The sequence below is a fragment of the Corvus kubaryi genome, unplaced genomic scaffold (genome assembly GCF_017639235.1).
Source record: "Corvus kubaryi isolate FWS band 111438036 unplaced genomic scaffold, C.kubaryi_AGA036_p1.0 37398, whole genome shotgun sequence".
In the NCBI taxonomy this organism is placed as follows: Eukaryota; Metazoa; Chordata; class Aves; order Passeriformes; family Corvidae; genus Corvus; species Corvus kubaryi.
Genome location: NW_024581137.1, coordinates 5,277,895 through 5,300,081, shown reverse-complemented (window position 1 = coordinate 5,300,081; position 22,187 = coordinate 5,277,895). Strand labels below are relative to the sequence as shown.

Below are 22,187 nucleotides of genomic sequence, written 5' to 3'. Positions count from 1 at the left end.
CTCAAGATAATGGAACCATCTGCACTAATTTGCAAAAAGTGTTTTTTGAAATTTTGCTGGGTTTATCCAGTTTCGCTGGGTTTCCACAGGACAACAAACCCCCACACCTCTAACATTATCAAGGCTCAAAGATCAAGCCTTCAGTCTGGTGCAGGCTGTGCTCCTCAACTACACACTATCTAGCAGCTACCTCCTCAAGCCAGCTCTGACACTCACAGGAGTTATAACCCACAGCAAAGTGTTATCTATAGACACAGTACGTTATTTTTAACCCCTGTTTTGACACTTCCCTGGTCTATTTCAGTAGGCATTTTGGCAGTTATCAGATAAAACAGAAGGATTATTGTTCTAGACTCATTCTTTAGAGATGACTAATATTTAACACATTAGTCTGGCAGCATTTTAGCTAATAGGTCTGCTTTGTTGCACTAAAAAAACCCCAACCCTATCTCATAAGTTTTCCTTCATAAAAGAAGCAAAACCACAAAACTAACTCTTACAGAAACATACCAAGCATGCTGAGCTCAGTTGAAAGTAAACCTCAACTCACTACTTTCAGGACCTCATCCAGTGTTTAAAATACAGCATTTAAACTGCTGATTATCATCATGCCTTCACTCTTAGCAAGGACATCCATGAAGCACAAGCTCAATCTTACCAGATCCTCTCCTTCATGCCTAGGATACTGACAAACAGTAATCTGTCACAGCACCAATCAAGAACAAAAGGGTGGAAAATGGACAACCCATAAGAAGCACAGAGAGAAGAGTAACACTACGCTACCTCAAAATCCCAGATCCTCCTTCAGACTTGCCATGGAAAAAAGAGTGCAAGACTGCTGTCACAACTGTGGTCATGGCTGCAGTGGTCTGTGGATGAGGCTTCTTCCTACCTGCCTCCAACCTCCTTTTACTCTATGCTCACAGCACAAGTACGGGAGGCAACATTAACCAGATCAGTGGCTAACACTCTGTAACCATTTATTGCCTACTCCCTTTCAGAGAGGAATGAGAGTGTGGTCTGTGAAGAGGACAGCAGAGGAGCGGAGCAAATGTAGGTCCAACACTGCTGCAGGTGGTATCTCACCTGTTACTCAGATAGCAAAAAAATACCTGAAAATTAGTACTAATACTGCCAGGAAGAGGAAACAAAGAGAAAGCATGTATCTGGCTTGCAGTTTGGAACTGTCAGCCTCGTGGGCCTCACTGGCTGTTTGTCCCACCTTGCTTTTGGCACCAGGAGCATGCCAGTGCTTTGTGCCTCTCCCTGGTACGCAGAGTTTTAGTTCCTGATCCTCATCTTACCTCCCAAAGCATTGTAAAGACCCACTGAGCTTTCCTCTGAGCTGGACACTTCTTGATTTCTCCCTTTGCCCACTCTGTGCTTCCACAGCTGCCCATGGATGATGGCCACTTGCCCTCAGGTGGTGCAGGTATCAGCTTCCCCAGCTCTCCCTTGCTCTTCTGCCATAAATATGGCCAAATCAAATAGGAATGGACTAGGAACAAAATGTAATTGCTTCCAAGCTCATTAAGTGTGAATCAATATGTATTTTTAAATCAACATTCTGCACAGCATGTGTCTTAGTTTAAGATAAATTATGGGGTGGAGCCTGAGAAATGAGCTCCCTCCCTTTTAGTTTTAACCACTTGCCTTTCACCAATAAGGAGAGGTGAATGCAAGAAGGTATAAGTGAAAAAATAACAGTTTACTAAAAAATACAATAGCCACAACCAAGATAAGAGTAGTAAGCACAAGGTACAAAGGTACTGAATCCTGTGGACTCCCCAGGAACAAAGAAGACAAGATGGTGGAGAAGCCCCATCCCAATATGGAAGCCTCCAAAGAAGACCACGTGGCCCAGGGGACAAAGACAGGATGGTGGAGACGCCCCACTTGGCTCAGCCTTCCCCCTGCAGTGTCAGTTCCCTGGGACTGGCACTGCCTGGGGCAGCTCCCAACCTGCGGTGTCAATTCCTCTGCTTCTCTTTGGCTGGCTGGACCCAGTTGCTTTGGGCACTGCAGTTCTGAGTTGCTGCTGCTTTGTGGGGAAAGAAAACCAACTCGCTGGGCACCGAAACCCACAGCCCTGGCCCCAACAGCTCCAGCTCAGCGCTGTGGCTGCACATTGAAACAGTTTTTGGATTGAAAAAACGCAGTTTCTTGGAGACCTGTGCTCAACAACTTCCTTGGCATCTCAGCAAGAAACAAGAAAGACGACTCTGTGTGCATGTTCCCTGTCTCTTAAAGGGATCCTCTGAACCTCCTTCCTCCACAGGAACCTACCCCTCCAGGGTAAAACACTCCAGGTCCACTTCTGGCCCCCAGGTCTTAAAGGGACATTAACACAAACTGCATGGATTGATGTAGAGGAAAAATGGAATACAATACACATTTTTTGGGTTGCCCAGGTAAAAAAAAGAAAATACCTTAGCACACACAAACCAAATTATATCCGAAACGGATTGTACCAGTTAAACAGATGGTTAGATCTACTCAGGGTCTTTCGAAAATGAGAAGAGCCTTGGCATATGTCCAATCCCAGGCAGATCTCAAGCGGTATGCATTTTAGCATTTCTTTGACAATGAAGCTTCAACCAAAATATTCCAGTCTGGTCAATGTATTTAGATCAGAGATTAACTTATGCTCCAGTAATAGCAACACTGGCACATTTCCTACCACTCAATTTTAGTAACAAGCTGAAGTTACCACAAAAATATACAAGAAGTTTCTTTCATGATTCAGTTCTTAAAAACATACCCATTTATTTAAATCAGTTAAAGCCAAAAATTGGTAGGAGTGAATCTGGATAGAAATATTTTATGTACGTGACTGACTGTGCATCCACATAGCTGCCAACATGTCTAACAGCAATGAGAAAGTTTAGAAATTAAGGCGAGTTATTAGTTTTTCCTCTTCAATTCTCAGTTATCATAGGCTCAGTCTTACCTTCTGATCCAGTTCTGACACAGCTAAATGTATTGTATGCACTCATGTGATATTGGCCATTGCTCTGCTGCTCCACAGTTTGCATTGAACTATGATCAAGTAGAAGACACCTCTCCTCTAAAGACCTCATTGCACTGTTCAACATCCTCACGAGGGAAAGCAGGGGAGGTACTGGTTCTTCTCTCATGATCAGTGACAGGACCCAAGCAAATGGCATGAAGTTGTGTCAGGGAGGCAGAGGTTGGACATTAGAAAAAGATTCTTCACCCAGAAGAATCTGCCCAGGTGGCTGGGCACTGGAACAGGCTCCCCAGGGAAGTGGTCACAGCACCAAGCCCAGCAGCGTTCAAGAAGTATTTGGACAATGCTCTCAGGCACATGGTGTGACTTGGGATGTCCTGTGCAGGGCCAGGAGTTGGAGTCGATGATCCTTGTGGGTCCTGTCCAACTCAGGATATTCTGATTCCGTAGTTTCATAGAGGCACTGCGAACCTTTGGTGTCCCAAAATGGAGCCCAGGATTTTCAGCAAGCCCATTTCACATATAAATAGATAAAATATTTGGCTCCTACCTATTAATATAGTGAGCATAAGTCTCAGATATGGAGTGTATTTTACTGCATCATGGTTGCCACTGGAATTGCCAGAAGGGTCATTATGCATGCTACTGTGATGTTAACAAGGTCTCTATGCATGGGAAAAGACTTCCTGCATACTGGGAATGTCATGCTGTTGCGGAATAGTCAGAGAACTGCTAGACACCACTAGTGTTAAGCTACTGTATATTCACCAGGAGGCTACCAAATACACCACAGATTTTTTAGCCAACATTGTTGAAAGTCAACTGAGTTTTTAAAGCTATGAAAAGCTGCAGAATAAAATGAAGTTAGCATAAAAATTCAACAGAAATTCAACATTGGTTTCATACATGACAGAAGACTCAACTTTATAGCTTTTTACAAATTAAGGTCTCTCTCTCTGGTCAGCAGTTTTACCATACATTGCATTTCACAAAAGGGAGCAACACTACTGCCAGCATTAGGCTAACCTGGAGGGAACTACCATGGAAGGCTTTGATCTTGCCAGTGAAGAGAGTATCTCCAGCTTCTTGAAGAAACAGGGGATAAAAAGTGCCCTCAGGCACAGAAGCATTCTGAGCAGCTAGACCTAGGAATTTCAGATACTCAAGTATGCTAAACAAAACACTCCTCTATGATTCAAATGTAACATGCACTTTGGATGACTCAAGATATACCCAAATCCTATAATACATGATGCAAGCTATATTCCCTGCAGATTGAGGAAGCACACTTAGGTTCTCCTTGAGTGTGCCAACAGAAAATTACTTAGAATGTATTTTTATTTTATTAAAACTTATGTAGCTTGTCCTTTCTTTGGTTTGGGGTTTTGTTTGTTTGGAGTTTTTAGTTGTTGCTCATTTGTTTGTTTTTTAAATCTCACTTTCCATTGTTATGGAAAAGTAATTCTGGAACAAGCTTACCTCAGTTTATTGCTTGTTTTGAGGTAGTCTTGTAGCAACTAAGCACGTTACCAGTGGATAAAAAGTAGCACATACATAATCTCAGCTTTTACAAAGTGGCTTTTTATCAGACTAATTGGGTTTAATGTACAATTTTCTTCATGCACACAAACCAGCCTTCTAGAGTACTTAGGTTTAACTGCTAGACAATTGGCATCAGCAATGTTTATGAATAATGTTGTTATCAATTAACACTGCACAAGTATTTTAGAAAAATGGAAGTTTATTCATCTTTCAGTGGCTCAAATAGCAAATAAAAGGACAGGATAAGGCATCAGCCAAGACAAGTTTTGTGTGTCCAGTGGCTTCATAACACCTCGGTTCCCAGTATGCAGGTTCCAAAGCAAAGTCACAATGTTAGTGGTTAGACTCCCTGGCTAAATAGACCCAAATGAGTACACAGTAAGATGAAGACTGGCTTATATTTGCCAGTTACATGAGTAACTTTTATTCTGCCCTTGGCAGTGTACTAAATGCACATACAAAATTCCTACTGATAAATATTTAACATGACAAATACAACTCCTAAGACTTGAGTCCCTAAAATGTCTGGTAGCATGAAAGTTAAATATTTGTTACCTAGTTTGCTTGAGCACATTTTAAATTGTCAGTTATAGGCTTATACATGTATAAAAAGTGTCACACTTTGTGGAATTGACCTAGCCTGTCTCACCCCAGAGGAGTCCAAAACCCTCAAACATTCTGGTATATTTTTAGTTAAGATGTAGCACACTAACCATGTGCTAGGTATTCTTGTTGTTCTGAAGCAACTGAGGCAGTATGCTTTGTTTGGGGATTTTGGATGTGCATGTTAAAGGTTTCTGTATTGCAAAGCACATTTGATTGTTTGATATCAACTTTAACTAGAAAAAGTAGCTACACTGTTCCCCATTTGAAAATCAACATAGACTAAACAATACAAAACCTGCAAAGAGCTTCAGCATAACACCATGTTCCCATAGCTAAGTATTAGGAACACAAAATAAATTAACCAGAATTTCCCAGACAACATCTTAAAACACATAAGCGCTACTAGATCAGCCCCACTCCACCCAATTCCAGGGAGTTAAAACCCAAGGAACAGCTAGACAAAAATCTATGCGCAAAAGTTTTCAAGGTACCAGCACGTTAAATTTTAAACAACCATTCCAGGCTTAGATGTGCCATAGGCTTATGACTTCAGTCTTATGTGTGTTCTGACCTTCTAGTTTCAAGATACCATATTGTCTACCAAGTTATACATGACAGAATATGCTCTGTATCATTCACAATACCAGAGTATGGCACACATTTAAAGAACAGACACTGCTAGCAGACAGCGAGTGAGTGAAATCATCCATGTAACTGCACTCCACAGAGAGGGCAGTCTCGCACTGATGCGCAGGGACAGTCTCCATGCAACAGAGTTGAAAATACACCCTTGATTAAGCAACCTACTATGTTTGGGTTTTAAAATTAAGGCATATTCAAATGTTTCAATGTAAAAGATTACATCGCTCTTCTAAGTTAATCAGGTAATGCAGAACCACATATAGTTTTCCTCAACATAGCTGTTCGCATATACATTATTCTTTTCTAATTTGCATAACTCCATGGCAAAACAGCTGCGTACTGCTTTGTTAGGTATTGTGTTCACAATTGTAATTTTCAAGGCAACAGAAGACAAGATGAATTGACAAATACCAGTGATAAAAAAGTATGCTTTATAAGAATCCACAAAGTAATACTTTGCTCCTCTGTTCACTATTAAAGAAAAGACTACCTATGAAACACTACATTCAGAAGAAATGTGAGAAGGTAGGCAATTATGAAATGGACTCAACTTTGCTTCTCTTGAAGCCACATAATTTGTTTTCAGTGAATTTGACTTTCAGGGCAGCTCCAAATCATGCTTTTAGTGGTACATTACATTTTCCAACATGTTAGGGTAATTTCAGTCACTTCAGCCTTCAATGGCATGCTTATAAATTATGGTTTTTATTAGTATGGTCGGGTAGGAAAGGAATCCAAGCTTTTGTTTATAAAATGCAACATCTTTCTCTGATCCTCTTAGCTAGGCTTTTTCTTTTCTTCTTCCCATTCTTTTCTTTGCTGTCTTCCATTTTTCTGGCTCTAATTTCTCTCATTAAATCAAAAAACACCTAAAAAAGATGTAAGAAGATAAATGCAAAAACAATCACAGACATGAGTTAATTTAAGCTATCACTGATACCCACTTCAGTTGTTTAGAATAGAATCAATTATATGCAACCAGTTTGAGCAAACAAATATTAATCCAACAAATCTGACACTGGTTTTGAAGGCCAAGTTGATATGATGCAATCCTGCTTGTTTCATGGCACCATAACATTCCCCTGTCTTCTGATATTTGCTTATGAATCCTGTCAGACAATTTTAAACAAGAATTGAAACAAGGGTCTCATCACCAGCAAAGATTTTCAGATGTTGTATGTACATACTACTGAGGAGACTTAAGGAAATCAGTTTACCTCTTGAGTACTTTAAGTGATGAACTGCAAAGGTTGAAAAAGTGCAACATCCAATTTTAGAAACATACTGATGGAGCAGTAGCAATACACTGAAATGTATGTATCGTATGCTGCATGATGCAAGTCTAAGCACAAAGTGACTAGGAAAAAAAAACAACCCAGCATTTCCTTTAAAGCCAAGTTCTCAATCATACAACTACATAAGCAATTTCTTATATCAGGTAATCTTGGCTGCAGCTGCCATATTACAATCTTAAAGTACACATGAAGTTCACTTTCATCAAATGGTTTAATAGGAAACAAATGTGACAAAGTTGGAGATACACCACTGACTTACGTGAGACAATCCTACTGACAGACAGTTAAGGCTTTATGATTGGACTGCTTAAAGCTACTTTACTAATTTGAACAGCAGATTTTGACTTGACTTACAGAAGGTTACAGCAAATAATATATATACATCTTTATAATTTTACTGTATGAAATCAGCTGAGCAATTCTATAACTTCTCCCTCAGGAAAGAGTCTCTAGATACCCTACCACCCTGAGAACGCCCAGTCTCTCAGAAGCTAAGCAGGATCACACGTGGTTAGTACTTGAATTTTGAATGGGAGACCCCCTGGGAATATCAGGTGCTTTAGGCTTCTTTTTTCAGCCCTGAGATGAGCTCAGCTGGTCAGAGCATGGTGCTGATAATGCCAAGGTCATGGGTTTGATCCCTATATGGGCCATTCACTTAAGAGTTGCACTCAATGATCCTTGTGGGTCCCTTCCAACTCAGAATATTCTGTGATTCTGTGATACTTTGAAATTTGAACTAAGCAATACCTCTATGTCAAGGGACTTGATCCATTTCTGTGAAACATGGACAGTGCAGGGGCTGAAAAGCTCCTCTGCAGAGCTCAGTAGGTTTTTATGACATTAATCTCATATTGACTGTACGAAAAGTATCAACCTTCATCACATGAAATCCAAAGAAAATCAATGGAACTAAACATTTCCATCAAGAAATGAACTTGCCTCTAGATTTTTAAATGTGTGCTAAGTTTCTTGTATTTAAATCTGTGCTAATGGCAAGATGCAACTGTCAACTTGCTTAAGTTATATCAGCTATAACTGATACGGTACAACAGTAGCTGTCTGGGATACATAACCTTCTGAGAAAATGTTTAGTGGGTCATTGCTGCCAAATTGAGTGGAGGCTGGCTGTGTTTTTCTCAAGTGAGTAAAATCACTATTCTGGAATTCAGAGAGGCCAGATTTCTTATACAATAGCAACCCAAATTTGTGTAACAAACTCCAAAACTTCATATGCTTCAAGTAACTAAGAATACCCAGTATTCACTTGTGCCAACAAGGCCTCATTTATGGGCTGTCAAACCTTAAATCTATACAACACATGCAAATCTGGATCCATTATGCCATCAGCTCCGAAAAGAAACCTGGAGCTCTCTGGTAGCTTACCATGTATGTGCAAAGGCTATTGACCCAAGAGCTATTGAAAAAATATATTACATGCACTTTTTTCCCCAGCTTCTAAACAATAATGAAGTGGATTTGAAGAGCTGCAAATTTTTACAACTGTAATAGCTGTTAACTGCAATTACTAACCAAAACTAAAAGATGTGTTAGTTCTTACAACAACAAAAAAATCAGAGCTGTATTCAACAATGAGGATAAGTTCTGCTGTATTTGACTGACTTAAGAACTCAGTGCTGTTCTGTAGGGTAAATTACTATAGTACTGAACCATCAGTTTCTTCAGTAAGATAACTGACAGGATTCAACCAACAGTTGAGTTTAAGTTATTGCAGAAGAGAACTTGCATTACAGCTCTCATACTGCAATTGACAGCTCATACATACAGATTTACATTAGAAAATTTTTCACCAAGTGCAGGTGCAGCATCTGGATCAGGGCAACCCCGGACATGAGTACAGACGGGGAGATGAACTTGTTGAGAACAGCCCTGTAGACAAGGACTTGGGGGCTTTCATGGGTGAAAAGCTGGACATGACCTGGCAGTGTGGACTCACAGCCCAGAAGGCCAATAGTATCCCGGGCTGCAGCAAAAGAAGATTGGCTAACAGGTCAAGGTAGGTGATTGTCCCCTTCTACCCTGATCACATGAGACCCCATCTGCAGTGCTGTGCCCAGGTGTGGGGTCCTCAGCACAAGAAAAAACACAGACCTTTTGGAGTGGATCCAGAGGATGCCACAAAGATGCTCAGTGGGCTGGAGCAGCTCTGCTATGAAGACAAACTAAGAAAGCTGGGATTATTCATACTAAAGAGGAGAATGCTCCGGGGAGATCTTATTGCAGCCTTTCAGTTTTTAAAGGAGGCTTATAAAAAAATAAAGACAGAAAAATACATCTTTTTACATGGGCAGCTTGTGATTGTTCTTGGGGTAACAATTTTGATCTAAAAGGGGAGAGATTTAAATGATTAACTGTAAAAAAATTCTTTATTGTGAGGGCAGTGAGGCACTGGAAAGGGCTGCCCCTTCCAGAGATGTTGTGGATGCCTGAGCTCTGGATGTGTTCAAAGCCTGGTTGGATGGGGCCCTGAGCAACCTGATTGAGTAGTGAGTATCCTTGCCCATGGCACGGGGGTTGGAACTAGATGATCTTTAAAGTCTCTTTCAACTCAGACCAGTGATTCAATATGGGATCAACTTTGTCAACAGCTCTGAAAGGCTGGCACATTGCACTAAACCTACTTATTTCTTTTGCCACACATCTGTTACTCTTACAGTCTACCAGGCTGACAGTTATTCTGAATTGCAAGAACTCGCATTCTTGCTGAAGCACTTACAACTAATCAGCATTTTCTTTTCTTGAAGACAAATATTCTCTTTATCTTATGAGCTTCTGAACCAGGTCTTATCTCTGAAAACTCATGAGGCACTTCTAGGCTTTTCATGGCTTTTTGGGTTCATCCACTCTTCATTGAGACAACATACAAAGAGGCAGATAGTTAAATGAGGGTAGGGAAGGCTCAAATCTCTCCCTTATTTGCTTTTATAAGGTGATTTATTCTGACTGAGGATCAGAAAGTATTCTTCACTGTTCAGAAGCAGACTGTCCTCTAGTTACAGAAAATGCAGTATGAAGTCCAGGCCAAAAAAGCTGACCCAAGAAAATTTTATCAGGTCTTGTGTCATGTCTTGGATAATAATAATGATTCCTTGAAGTTTAGAATGGAATAAATGTGTTATGCCTAACATTTTCACTGTTCTACAAGGAGTCACCAAATCATGTACTCCTTGCAAGCTAAGGAAGAAAAGTATTTGATTAAAATTCCACAAAATTAATGCTAAAATTAAGAACATAAGGAGTATGACCCATGAAAAAGAGGGATAAAGTAAAAACTGATGGACAGATTGTTTAAGAGGCCAGTTATTACCTTGTCAACATTAGCTCGTGTTTTTGCAGAGGTTTCCACATAATTAACATTCCACTGATCAGCTCTGTTTTTTGCTTCCTCTACAGAAACTTGCCTTTTATCTTCCAAATCTGATTTATTACCAACTAGCAAAAAAGGAACATTCTCATCTTCTTTTACTCTTAAGATTTGTTCCCTGGAGAAGAAAAAAAAAAAAAAAAGGCAGCTTTGCATAGAGTACCATTCTTAGAACACAGAAAGAAGAACTCAGACGAAATACTTTTACATCTTCCAGTGAAAAGCCACTTATTTCTTTTATGTAGTTTATATAGCAGGAAATTCTTAAACTTAATTATGACATTATACAGAATGAAGACAGAGACAGACAACTAGTCCTCCAGGAAGGAAGGAGGTGAGTCAGTAAGAAATGAAAAAAATAGAACAGGATTGGTTTAGGTGAGAATTTATATTAATAATTCATTCCCTTTAACAGTGTTACTTGAGAGCATTTACCTTTGTCTTTACATTACTATTTTTGATGGCCATTTTTAAGTTATTCAAGCTTCAGTTTTACAGCTGATTCTTTCCTAACAAAATGTGCCATTTAAAGCTGATAAAATGGTCCATAGCATATCAAGAGAAAATCTCTTCCTTTCAGGAATCTTTCTCAAGTCAATTATATTCAGTCTTTCCAGAGATCTTCCTTCAATTATAAGTCAGTATACAGACACATAAAAAAAATCTGTATATGCATCAGATTTTTAAGGATAGACCCTTCTACTGTACTTACTCCTAGGATGAAAGGTTTAAAACTATAAATAAAACTCAATACTACAAATAGTTTGGTATGTAAATCCTCGACACTTTAAAAAATAATGGAAGTTTTCTTCTAATTGAAAATGCATTAATACTATCAGGAAGAAGAGTTGTCTCAGAGAAGATTATTCTGTATTTTGTCTATGAAAAAGTGAGTATAAAGTTAGTTGTGAAATGTAGCTCTTTATCATGGAGCAATTTCTGAAAGATTGACAAAAAGCACAGAGAAATAGATTTCTTTTGCTGGCTGAGGTGAAACCAAATTTAAAGTTGAAGGGAGAGAAGCTGAAGACAGTTAAGTAATTGCTATTCTTAAGGGCCTTGATTTGGTATATGGCAGGATGCTCACAATATAAAAAGCTCTGAATAGCATGTAGTCTTTGGAGGAGGCCTACTCACAGAGCTGAGAAACTGCAGATAGTCCATAATTTTTTTAAAAACTGTACATTTGAGGCAGACTGTGACACCACATTTATGTAGGAGGTAGAATTAAAAAGCAACATTTCTCCTCTTCCACACAAATATCAGTGCAAATGTTTTAAAAGAGTAAAAGTAGTTTGAATAGCCAGGGGATTAGGAAGGTGGCCAGAAGAAAACTCAGTGCATCATGGCAGTACCTGTAAATAACTACCTGTGTAAATAAGACTTCTGGTAAAAACTAGTAGTTTTCAACACTAGTTATCCAGGCAATGCTATACTGGGTTAGTGTGACAAGGCTTTGTTTGTGGTGGGTCTATAGGTGTGGCTTCTGTGAGAAGCTGCCAGGAGATTCTCCAATGTCCGTTACTGGCAGAGCCAATGCCAGCCGGCTCTGGGACAGACCCACCACTGGCCAAGGCCAAGCCAATGGTAGTAACACCTCTGTGAAAACTTATTTAAAAAGGAAAGAAGTTACTGCAGAGATACAATTGCACTCAAAAAGGAAAGGAGTGAGAATATGTGAGAGGAACAACTATATACATAGTACTAAGGTCAGTGAAGACGGGGGAGGAAGTGCTCCAGGCACCAGAGCTGGGATTCCCCTTCAGTCCATGGAGGACACCCCATGCTGGGGTACACTCCTGGCAGGGAACTGTGGGACCCTAGAGAGACAGGTCCATGCTAAAGTAGGTTTACTGGCAGGAATTGTGACCCTGTGGGGGACCTATACTGGAGCAGTCTGTTCCTGAAGGACTGCAGCCCATGGAAAGGGACCTATGCTTGAGCAGTTAGTGAGCTGCAGCTTGTGGGAAGGACTCACACTGGAAAAGTTCATGGATAACTGTCTCCCATGGGACGGACTCCCCAGTGGAGCAGGGGAAGGACTCATCTCCCTGAGGAAGGTGCAACAGCAGGAACAATGATGAACTGACTGTAATCCCCATTCCCTGTCTCCCTGCACTACTGGGAGGGAGAAGTTAGAGCCTGGGAAGTAGGGAGGGGTGAGGTGGAAGGTATTTTTAAGGCTAGTTTTACTTCTCATTATCCTGCTCTGATTTTGATTGGCAATAAATTCAATTCGTTTCCCCAAGTTGTGTCTGTTTTGCCTGTGATGGTAATCAGTAAGTGATCTTTTCTTGTCCTAAACTCCTCAGCCTTTCACTGTATTTTCTCTTCCCTGTCCAGCTGAGGAGGGAAGAGATACAGGGGCTTTGATGGGTACCTGGGATAAATGCCAGATCAAACCACCACAGATGCCAAACAATTTCACCATGTAAAAAGTTAATCTGACAGTAATCCAGATGACGATACTCATATTCTCCTTTGAGCCCCTTCTGAAGACTAAACAAGAAATGATGTGCCAGCTTAAAATGTAGAACTTAAAAAAACCCCACGCCATGAGAGCCAGACCAATTCTACTCAAAGCAAGGCCAGATTTTATCAAACTACCGATAGTCATTGCAGGTCTGTATGCTATTGAAAAAAATTACTTGGAGCAATGGCATTTCAGAGTATACCAGGAACCCCATTGAATAGCAGTAAAGAGCGCTCCTATTGGAGGTCTGCCATGCCAGCAGAACGAAACTCCACGAAAACAAACATCCAAGTTCTTCTTCTCACTTTCTTTAATATTTGGCTCTTAAGTAGTATGCCCTTAGACTACTCAACAGTGATAAAGGTACTTTAACTGTACCTTCAAGAGATCCAGATTACTTTTACACAGAGCAGAAAAATATATTTTTCTGAGTTACATTTCAGCATTTAGTCCTCTACGGTTCACTTTCATATTTGGATTGGGGAGAATTTTAATATCTTTACTTGAAGGGATTTTTTCTTTAATTTTTCCTGTATCAACATGTATACTGTTAACTTACATCTTTATTGGAAGGTAGGACTTTTTCTAAGGCCAAAGATCATGTACTTTGAAGCAATGGCATGATTTCAAACAGATCTGAATAGGTAATTTTGCACTGGGAGCAAACTATACTAAAGTTACAGTTCAGGGGAGCTGAACTATACTAAACTGTCCTCCATGATTGACAGTACCCAGCATAAGCATGCAAACAAACAAGGCCTGCTCCTCCCTCTCTCAAAATATATAAACACAGACATATAGAGACACAAATTTTTAAAAAATCACCAGAAGATAAAAAATTCACTTTCTCCCCTCTCCATACCTCTTCCTTCTCCCTTAGAGATATTAAACATATTCTGCTACTTAGTGCTATTTAAGTTGAATTGTGACAGCATCTCCAAAAAGACTAATTTCAATGGGATGCAGATAACTCCTTCTTGTATTTGTTTACTTAATTTTCTTTCAAATATTACGGCCTTTCCTATTTCACTACACTTTGAACTGGTAAAACTGTTTTCTGATATCCTTTGTCTTTTTCTAAAAATACAGTAATGAGTGATTTAAATGTTTTCTCTCCCAACTGAAATTAAACAGCTATAATATGCTGCCGCCTGTATAATATTCTATTACTATCATAAGAGTTTTAATATGACTCAGTCTGTGATTGAGACTGTGGTGAGCCAGCTGTCTTCTGAATGTTGCTGTGTATCTGCTCTGTGGCAATAGCCTTTCTGGTATTCAGAGAAACACAGCAGCTAAGACATCTGAAGTGGTACAGATAGCAAAGGCCTGGCTAGGCATCTGTTCAAAACATTACGTGACAACAGTAAGAGCTGCCATCCAATCTGGACCATCAAAAGGATATTACAAAACACACACAAAAAAAATCACTTTCAATCATCTCAGTGTAATTAGAATGATTATCTTGCCTTGTAACTTACCTGAAGTCTGCAGTTGCTGCAAAGGATTCCAGCTCTGTAATAGAGAAGACACAAAGAAAACCTTCTCCACTTCGGAAGTAGTTGTCTCTAATTGCAGCATAGTCCTCCTGCCCTGCTGTATCCAATATATCAATTTGGACTTCTTCCCCATCCAGAACCACCTTTTTCCTGTAGCTATCTGCTTTGGTGGGCTCATAGTCTTCAACAAACTAGAAAAAAAACCTTCATGATGTAAAATGCCTGTACAAGGCAATGGCTTCTGTTTGCACATAAGGATATAGCAAACATCTTAAATGGGTACTGTAATTAATAACAAAGCATTATGCATTTAGGCCCTGTGAAGTACATAAACAACTCGTAGTTAAAGCAGACTTCATCAGCCCAAACAGTTTTCAGGTTTTTGCTTTCCTCAGCCATTATAAGGAAACATAGAGGTAATTTCAAAACATCAGTGTCTGTGCACTACCCAAACCTCTACTTCTGGTTCAAGCACAACATCTGGCTGTGTTCCATTAAGAAATCAGGTAGTCCTGACTTTGGATATATTTGGTATCAACTTTTAAAGTACACTGAATGCTTAACTTCTGACTTTTAATAAAAAAGGATGACTTCCACTGGAAAAAAAAACATGAAAAGAGAAACTGATTTTCTTTCCTCTCTTCAACAGCAGCAAAAAAAAAACCATGGAAGGAATTGATTGTTTCAGGCATAATGCAACTCAACTAAGTGAAGAAGCTTTGAGCTATAACCAAGTTCCGATAGGTCTAGTGAGCAATGAAAAAATATTCCAGTAATATGACAGAGTATCTAACAGCTGAGAAGTCTGAAAAAGGTCAAATATTCTCTTCACAGGTACCTCTAAAGGGAAAATCAGTAATCTCAAAACATTTTTTTTGTTCCACTTAACTGCTGAATTTCATACCACATCACATACACTTTGACCCTTTCAGAAAATAATTGTACAAATGTAACTTAAACAACACCATGTAGCAGGCACCTCCTGAGATACTTTCCACTACAGACTCTTACCTCATCATACATAAACTGTAGTGTTAAAGCAGATTTTCCTACACCACCGCTTCCCACCATGATGACTTTGTGTAAAGCCAATGAATTCTGTCCTTTAGGTTTATTTGCTGCCATCTTTGGACTGCAGAAAATTCACAGGTATCAAATGAAAAAAATCTAGAAGAAAAATATTTCTTCATTAGTTTCTTTTCCTTCTCCCATATGAACTGATAAAGTAGATTTTTTTCAAATCTCTACATATTTAATGACTTAATTTCAGTTCTGCTTTAGTGAAATCTAGCCGCTCTTTCACTGGAAATCATTCCACAAATTATATTGAGCTCATCTTTTTTTTTAATTAAGCAAAGAAATCCTTCACCATATGGAAACAGCATTTTGGTATGTAGTATTTTCTTTTAGTGGCCCAGTAGGTGTCAAGATTTCTTGTTTACTACACAAGAATTGAAAAAGGAAGCCACAGTGAGTCAACACTATATAAGAAAACATGGTATGACAGCTGCAGGGGAAGAAAACAAACTTTTGAAGGGATTTCGAGTTTAAATGGCATGCACTAAGACACAGCAGCAAGGATTAGCTACAGTACTTTTACAGGAAAAGCAAGCAAACTTAACATCTAAAAATATCCAGTTTCAGTAAGTCAGAAACCAAAATAACCATCTAGTTTATACAGAGTAGAAAGACTCAACTTGCCTACAAATGTATTTATTTTGTATATTTGGAGTATTTGTCTCAGTCCTGTGACTGCTTGTTTAAACACAAATCTCTGCATCTCACCAACACCAAAGGCCTCTATAACAGCTGATTCACACAGTTTAATGTACATGTGCACAAGCACAAAAAGTAACAATTCCATTAACTTTAAAAAAAAATCATCCATGCTACAGTTTTAGTGGATCTCTATTTTCCCACACCTTTGTTTCATTCCCTATCTATCCCAATAGTAATAAAACTGTATTTGTGAATGCTTGCACCATTCTTAAGACACAGGAAAGTCCCTGTACAGTGACAGAATGCGCTCTCCTCCAGAGACTTAAGGTCAAAACAAGGTCTGAACTCCAAAAGAGACAGTGACATCTACATTATATATATAAATAAAGATTTATGGTAGCAATTAAAAACCAAATGTAACTTAGATCTTTTTTATTAGAAAACTCAAAAAGAGCACGTTCACAGGGCAGCACAGCTCAGTTATATACAGAACTATCAGATAATAACACAGTATAGTAACTTGGCATGATTACCTCATTACCTTTAGCCATCATGATTATTTGACAATGTCACAATAAAATTACACCCTACTGCATAATGAATCATCCTTCTGTGCAGATTAAACAAGCAGAATGTGAAGCATGACAACTTCCTTAAAACTTGTATCAAAATCCCCAGTTGAGGCCATGCACTAAGGATTTGTTAGCAGTGATGCAGGTAGTATAAAAGCACAATGACTAAAGCTTCATTGGAGATTAAGCCAATCCTTCCTAGAAGTAAAAATAAATAAATACATGCCATCAAGGTTCTCACACTGCCATGCCAGCAAGCAGGCTGGGGATGAGCAAGCAGCTAGGAGAGACGCAGCCGGACCAGCTGACCAAAGGGATAACACCATGCCATAGTTTAGCAATAAATGCTGGCAGAGAGGTTTGAAATTTGTCAGCACTGCCGTTGCTCAGGAACTGGCTGGGCATTGGTCAGCTAGCAGTGAGCAAATTTTCTTTTAATCGCTCTTCTTGGGTTTGTTTTAGTTTTTAAAAAAGACTTATGAAGTTATCATTATCTCAACCCACAATTTTTCTTACTTTTACCCTTTCAATTCTCTCCCCCCTCCCACCAGTGGCAGGGGAAGCAAGCAAGCAGTGGTACTTAGCTGCCTACCAAGATCAACCCACAACTTATGTGAAAAGCTCTTGAGATCACATCAGCACCACTACCCATTCTGCCATCAAAGAATTCTGAAAATGCAACTGAAAATTAAGTCAAATTATTTTCCCCAGAAAGATTATCTAAGCAAAATAAGCATAAGTAAGCTGCTACACTCATTACAGAGATATAACAGACAAATATAACTAATATCATGCTACAAGTTATTTTAAAAATGAGATGGAAAAGAGCAAACACACATTTCTGTTTTGGCTTAAAAAGAACCATTGCATTCTTTTTACTCAAGAGGGAGTACGAGAACATGAAAATAGTTCCAAGCTATGTGCATGCTTTCAACCTACTACACTGTTTTGTCTATGAACACTTTTCTCTTAAAGGAAAAACATATACTGAAAGTCATGCTTCTTAGTATGTATGTCAGACAAGTAAGAAAGAAAATTCATCTGAATTCCATTATCAATTGACAACAGCTCAGTCTGCAAAGCTTAGATTACAGCATCTACCTGGATATGGCCTACTCTAAGATTACTGAGCAAGAAAACAGACTATTCTTCTGTAAGTACTTCAATACAAGTCCAAATGAATTCAGCAGAACCTCACTCAGGTGAGTTTGGGCTAACAATACTACAATATGAAAAAATTCAATACACAGTAGCAGTATTTCACTGTAATATTTGTTGTAAATTAATCTCCAGTCTTTAAGTAGATTGAGCAATGTGAAAATTCAAATTTTACTTCAACTTGCAATTCAAAAAGTAGTGTCCCAGTGTGACAAACAAGTTGCCACTTTTTGTACTCTCTGAAGCAGCTGACCCATAAAAAAACCCAACACATTTCCAATTTGATCCCGACAAATAATTGTCAGTAAACAACATTCCATTAAGATACTGAAAACAGCAAAACTTCATACTACCACAGACTTCAAATCTTCAAGATAAGCTTGTCATAAACACTATGCCACATTTTGTAGGAGGAGGGCGGCTCAGGGATGTCAGTTTGCTCCCAAGTTCTTCACAATCCAATAAAGATATAATGCTGGCAAAACTCAGGCCGGCTGAGTAGTAGACAATGTGGAAAGAGAGAGAAATAAGTTACTAACAATGCAAGTACAATACAATTATGATACTGTGCCAACAACACTTAATCCAAAGAGACTGCTTCAGAGCAAATACTCTGCCAGAGAGAAGACAGATCTTGAAAGTGGTAAGTTCTAAGCTACTGCCACAATCCTACCTGTTTCAGTGTGTTTTGAAAAACAAAGAGGAACCTAGATTCCAATTTTAACAGTAAAGCACCTGAGATGAAGTCTCATGCAAAGTCTTTCTGCCTGTAATTTATGTAGCCTGTTTCATGAGAAGTATTAATTTGGGTCATATCTAGTTACTGAACTGTCCTACTTCATAATTATGATAAAACAGACAGAGAATATGACAAGAACCCTGTTGTATGAAGCTCAAAAAGCATACTTCCTTATTATGCATACCATGGGATTTATTATTATTATTTTAATCTTCCCAGTGCAAAATTATTTGCAGGTCAGAAGAGAAACACTGGATTACCCTACAGTCAAATCCGACGTCACCTACAGCAGAAAGATGTTCACAAAGAGTCACGCACAGTGTTGTCAATATCTATATCATCCATTTATACAGGTCAGCTTTTTACCACACCATTTGGAAATCCCATAGCATCAATTCAGCTGTCGACACATACAGAAATTTATTCTTAAACAGTTTTTCATGTAGTTCAACAAGCTGGAAGGGAAGGAAAAGCTTAACTGGCTCAGCAATGTACTGCAGTATCTTCACTCAGAAGGGCAAGAGCATTGTCTAACCACCATGCTACAGATCAGTCATCACCTCCACTGCAGATAAACTCCTAAGAAGCTGCCCTTTTCCAACATATTTGAGCAGATAAAGACACAAACAAATGAATCTCTGAGTGCTCAGACAAAGTAAGCAGTTCTCAAAGCTCCTACAGCTGTTTTAGTGCCTGCTTGCAGATAAACACACCCATGATTCTGTGCTCCATTTAATGGCAGGCTTCCAGTTGGAGCTAGGATCTTTTTTTTTTTTTGAGCTAGGCTAGGGAGCAATTAGATTAACTAATAACTGCAGGGGTAGGGATAATAATTCAAGTTAGCATCAGTAATAGCATCTTGTCCAACAATCTAGAAATCTGATCAAAGAAGAGTAGGTAGCTAAATAATAATGTAAAAATAACATAAAAGTTAAGATCATCATGAAACTTCTATCTGGAGTTGTAAAGCTGTTGCTCGTCTTGAGTGACTGGCTTCTACCTGTATCAAAACTGATCATTAGTTTCACACATTACAGCCCGCATATGTCGTCTGCACAAAAATTACAATGTTACCTTTAGTCCCCCGTGGATTTACACATAACATGCAACTCCACCCACTACAGGGGTGAGCTGGACAGTGCTTCTGTAACACAACTTGGACACAGTATCATGTTAACATCCGCATAAAGTCTGATAACAGAATGGTTATCTCCAGATCCAGAAGAGTAAGACAGGTAATCAAGTGCCAGCACAAAAAGTAGTTTTCATCTTCAGGGACAATATTTCCAGGGAGAAATCTTTGCAAATACAAGTTAGGAAAGAAAAAAACAAAAAGCAGGAATCTTTGATCTCCCTTTATTAGTCTTTATTTTATCCTCCTGATTAAACTGAGATGACTCTTCTTAAGCTGTCCTGTTCCTCAGTTGGCTTTTTCTTACAGAGTAACTTGCTCCAAACCAATCAAAGCATTCTTCCTTCTACATCCCTCCCCAATGCAATAATTCTAAGGTTCATACATTAAGGGAGAGCAAAAAAGTGGCCAACAGAATAGCTGTGTACCATCCAAAGAGGGCAAGAGACACCCAATTTAGATTACTTCTTTGCCTTCACAGGGAACACTGTGGATCACAGGGTACAGACTTCCCCATATTTAGCCAGCAGCAAATATTGAAGAAATTTATAGAAACAATCATATCTGACATCTACATCTCTGTCAAAATGTACCCAAAGCTGGCCAAAAACTAACAAAGAACAGAGTATATGATCAGCCCCTCATTTTCTTAGAGAAGGTGACCAAAAGAAGTCAAGAAGCTATTCCGCCCATTTTAATTCTTTGGAGTCTCATAAATGCAACACAAATGAGAACCAGGAAAAAAAAAAACATTACACCAAAGTCACATCATTACAAGCAAAAATTCAGCTGGCATTTTCTGCACTACTATACATAAAGCTGAATGCAGGCCTTGTGAATATGCAGTTGTCCTTAACAGGAGGACTTTGATTTGCTGAAGACATTTGTTTGAAAGGGACTAGTTTAAACATCATTTTTTATTTACAGATAGCTGGTACAGTTAGTATAGTTGATTCTAGTTAATAAGTAGAGATAGTGGTACCCTTCTTCAATTTGCAAGACAATTTTTTATTGTCAATTTTATAGCCTACATAAAACTAATACATCAAAAACTGAATCCTCGTTCTTTTGTTTCCTTTCCTTTAAGAGAAGATTACATAAAGATTTGAAAGTCTTGTCATATTAACCTCATTACCCACTCACTTTTATGATGAGTAACTTCCTCCCCTGAAGACTGTTTTATATAATAAGCATCAATTACAACTGCTAGCTTATACATTACAGCACCCACCTTTACTCTGTTTAAGAGAGCTAGAACTTGATACATTCGAAGGAACACGAATAATTTAACTGCAGTATGTGAGCTGCCTGCACAATATCAAGAACTAGGTAGTATGCTTTGACCAAAATACTTCCAGAGAGGCAAAATTATCACTAACTGGCCAATTAAAGGAAACTTAGCAATGGAAACTCATATTGCTCTAAACAAATAACCTTTTTTTACCTGAAGAAATTAATGCCTGCACTATTCTGCACTTTACACTTAGTACAATCTATCACCTCCAGAAACATTAGCCACAACTTATTTCATGCTGAAGTGAAAATGTATGGTAATTATTTGACAGTATTTTCTAAAGTGAGTTTAAAAACTCTCCAAAGTTTCGTAATTCCCCAAAGTGAATCAAAACTCCGTTGCCTCACATGACCTACAAATTACAAGTTCAATTTTCTAAGAAAAAGTACAGGAACAAGAATTTGAAAAATGGCAACATATTTCACATCCCCAAGGACCATGAAGCAATATAATCTTATCTGTTATGAAAACATCACAGATTCAACCAGTTACTTAATTGTTTATTGAGTCCCATAGTTTCAGTTTGGTTAACAAGAGCAAAAGTATACTTGAGAATGTATTGTTTGAAAATAGCACTAGCATACTAGGCGCCAAACATCTGGAAGACACCTCACAAATGATTCAGGTATTTCTGCAATAAAAGCATTCCTGGAAAAGGAGGGAGGCAACTCCAGGCAAGCAGAATCTAACCCTCCCATCATCTGGTTCCAATTACAACATTCAAACCAGACCAGCAGAAACACCCCATGACCAGAAATTGATAGGATACAGGAGGACACAGCATGGGACATGATACCAGCTGTTTTAAGAACTGGAGAATAAGGAAGTTTTAAAAGTTAGATCAGCATTATTGTTGTGTCATTGAGTTTGACTGGTGTTTTATTACAGTTTAAATACACAACATCTGCCAAACTGCACAAAGTAACATCAGTATTTTATTAAGGTAGAACAAGTATTTCAAATGTTAAATAATCACCAGAAACTTTAAGTAGTAAACTAGAGAAAGAGAAGAATGAACCCAAATGTTCAAACCTATCTTAGAAATGACTAATTTCATTAGATAATGAAACATGCCTCCTGAAACTCAGCCTCATAACAAGTTAGAAACTTTCACAGCAAGTATTTCCCTATGTCCTGAAAATAATCGTTTGAGACAAACA

General features: G+C 38.7%; 1 protein-coding gene across 6 annotated transcripts in view; it reads right to left on the bottom strand.

Annotated features, from left to right (window-relative positions):
- Window positions 1-4,692: 4,692 nt before the first annotated feature.
- The window catches only part of RALA (RAS like proto-oncogene A), a 29,133-nt gene continuing 11,638 nt past the window's right edge, over window positions 4,693-22,187 (bottom strand). For 2 of the 6 annotated variants that reach the window (XM_042043248.1, XM_042043250.1), the window contains exons 2-5: window positions 15,425-15,580; window positions 14,396-14,604; window positions 10,385-10,559; window positions 4,693-6,630 (exon numbers count right to left, since the gene is read on the bottom strand). In XM_042043248.1, coding sequence (XP_041899182.1) covers window positions 6,508-6,630; window positions 10,385-10,559; window positions 14,396-14,604; window positions 15,425-15,538 — 621 coding nt within the window. In that variant the 5' untranslated portion in view covers window positions 15,539-15,580 and the 3' untranslated portion in view covers window positions 4,693-6,507. Of the gene's footprint in view, window positions 6,631-10,384; window positions 10,560-14,395; window positions 14,605-15,424; window positions 15,581-18,212; window positions 21,916-22,187 lie in introns of those variants that run through there. The other 4 variants (XM_042043247.1, XM_042043251.1, XM_042043246.1 and 1 more) reach the window with 4 other exon arrangements.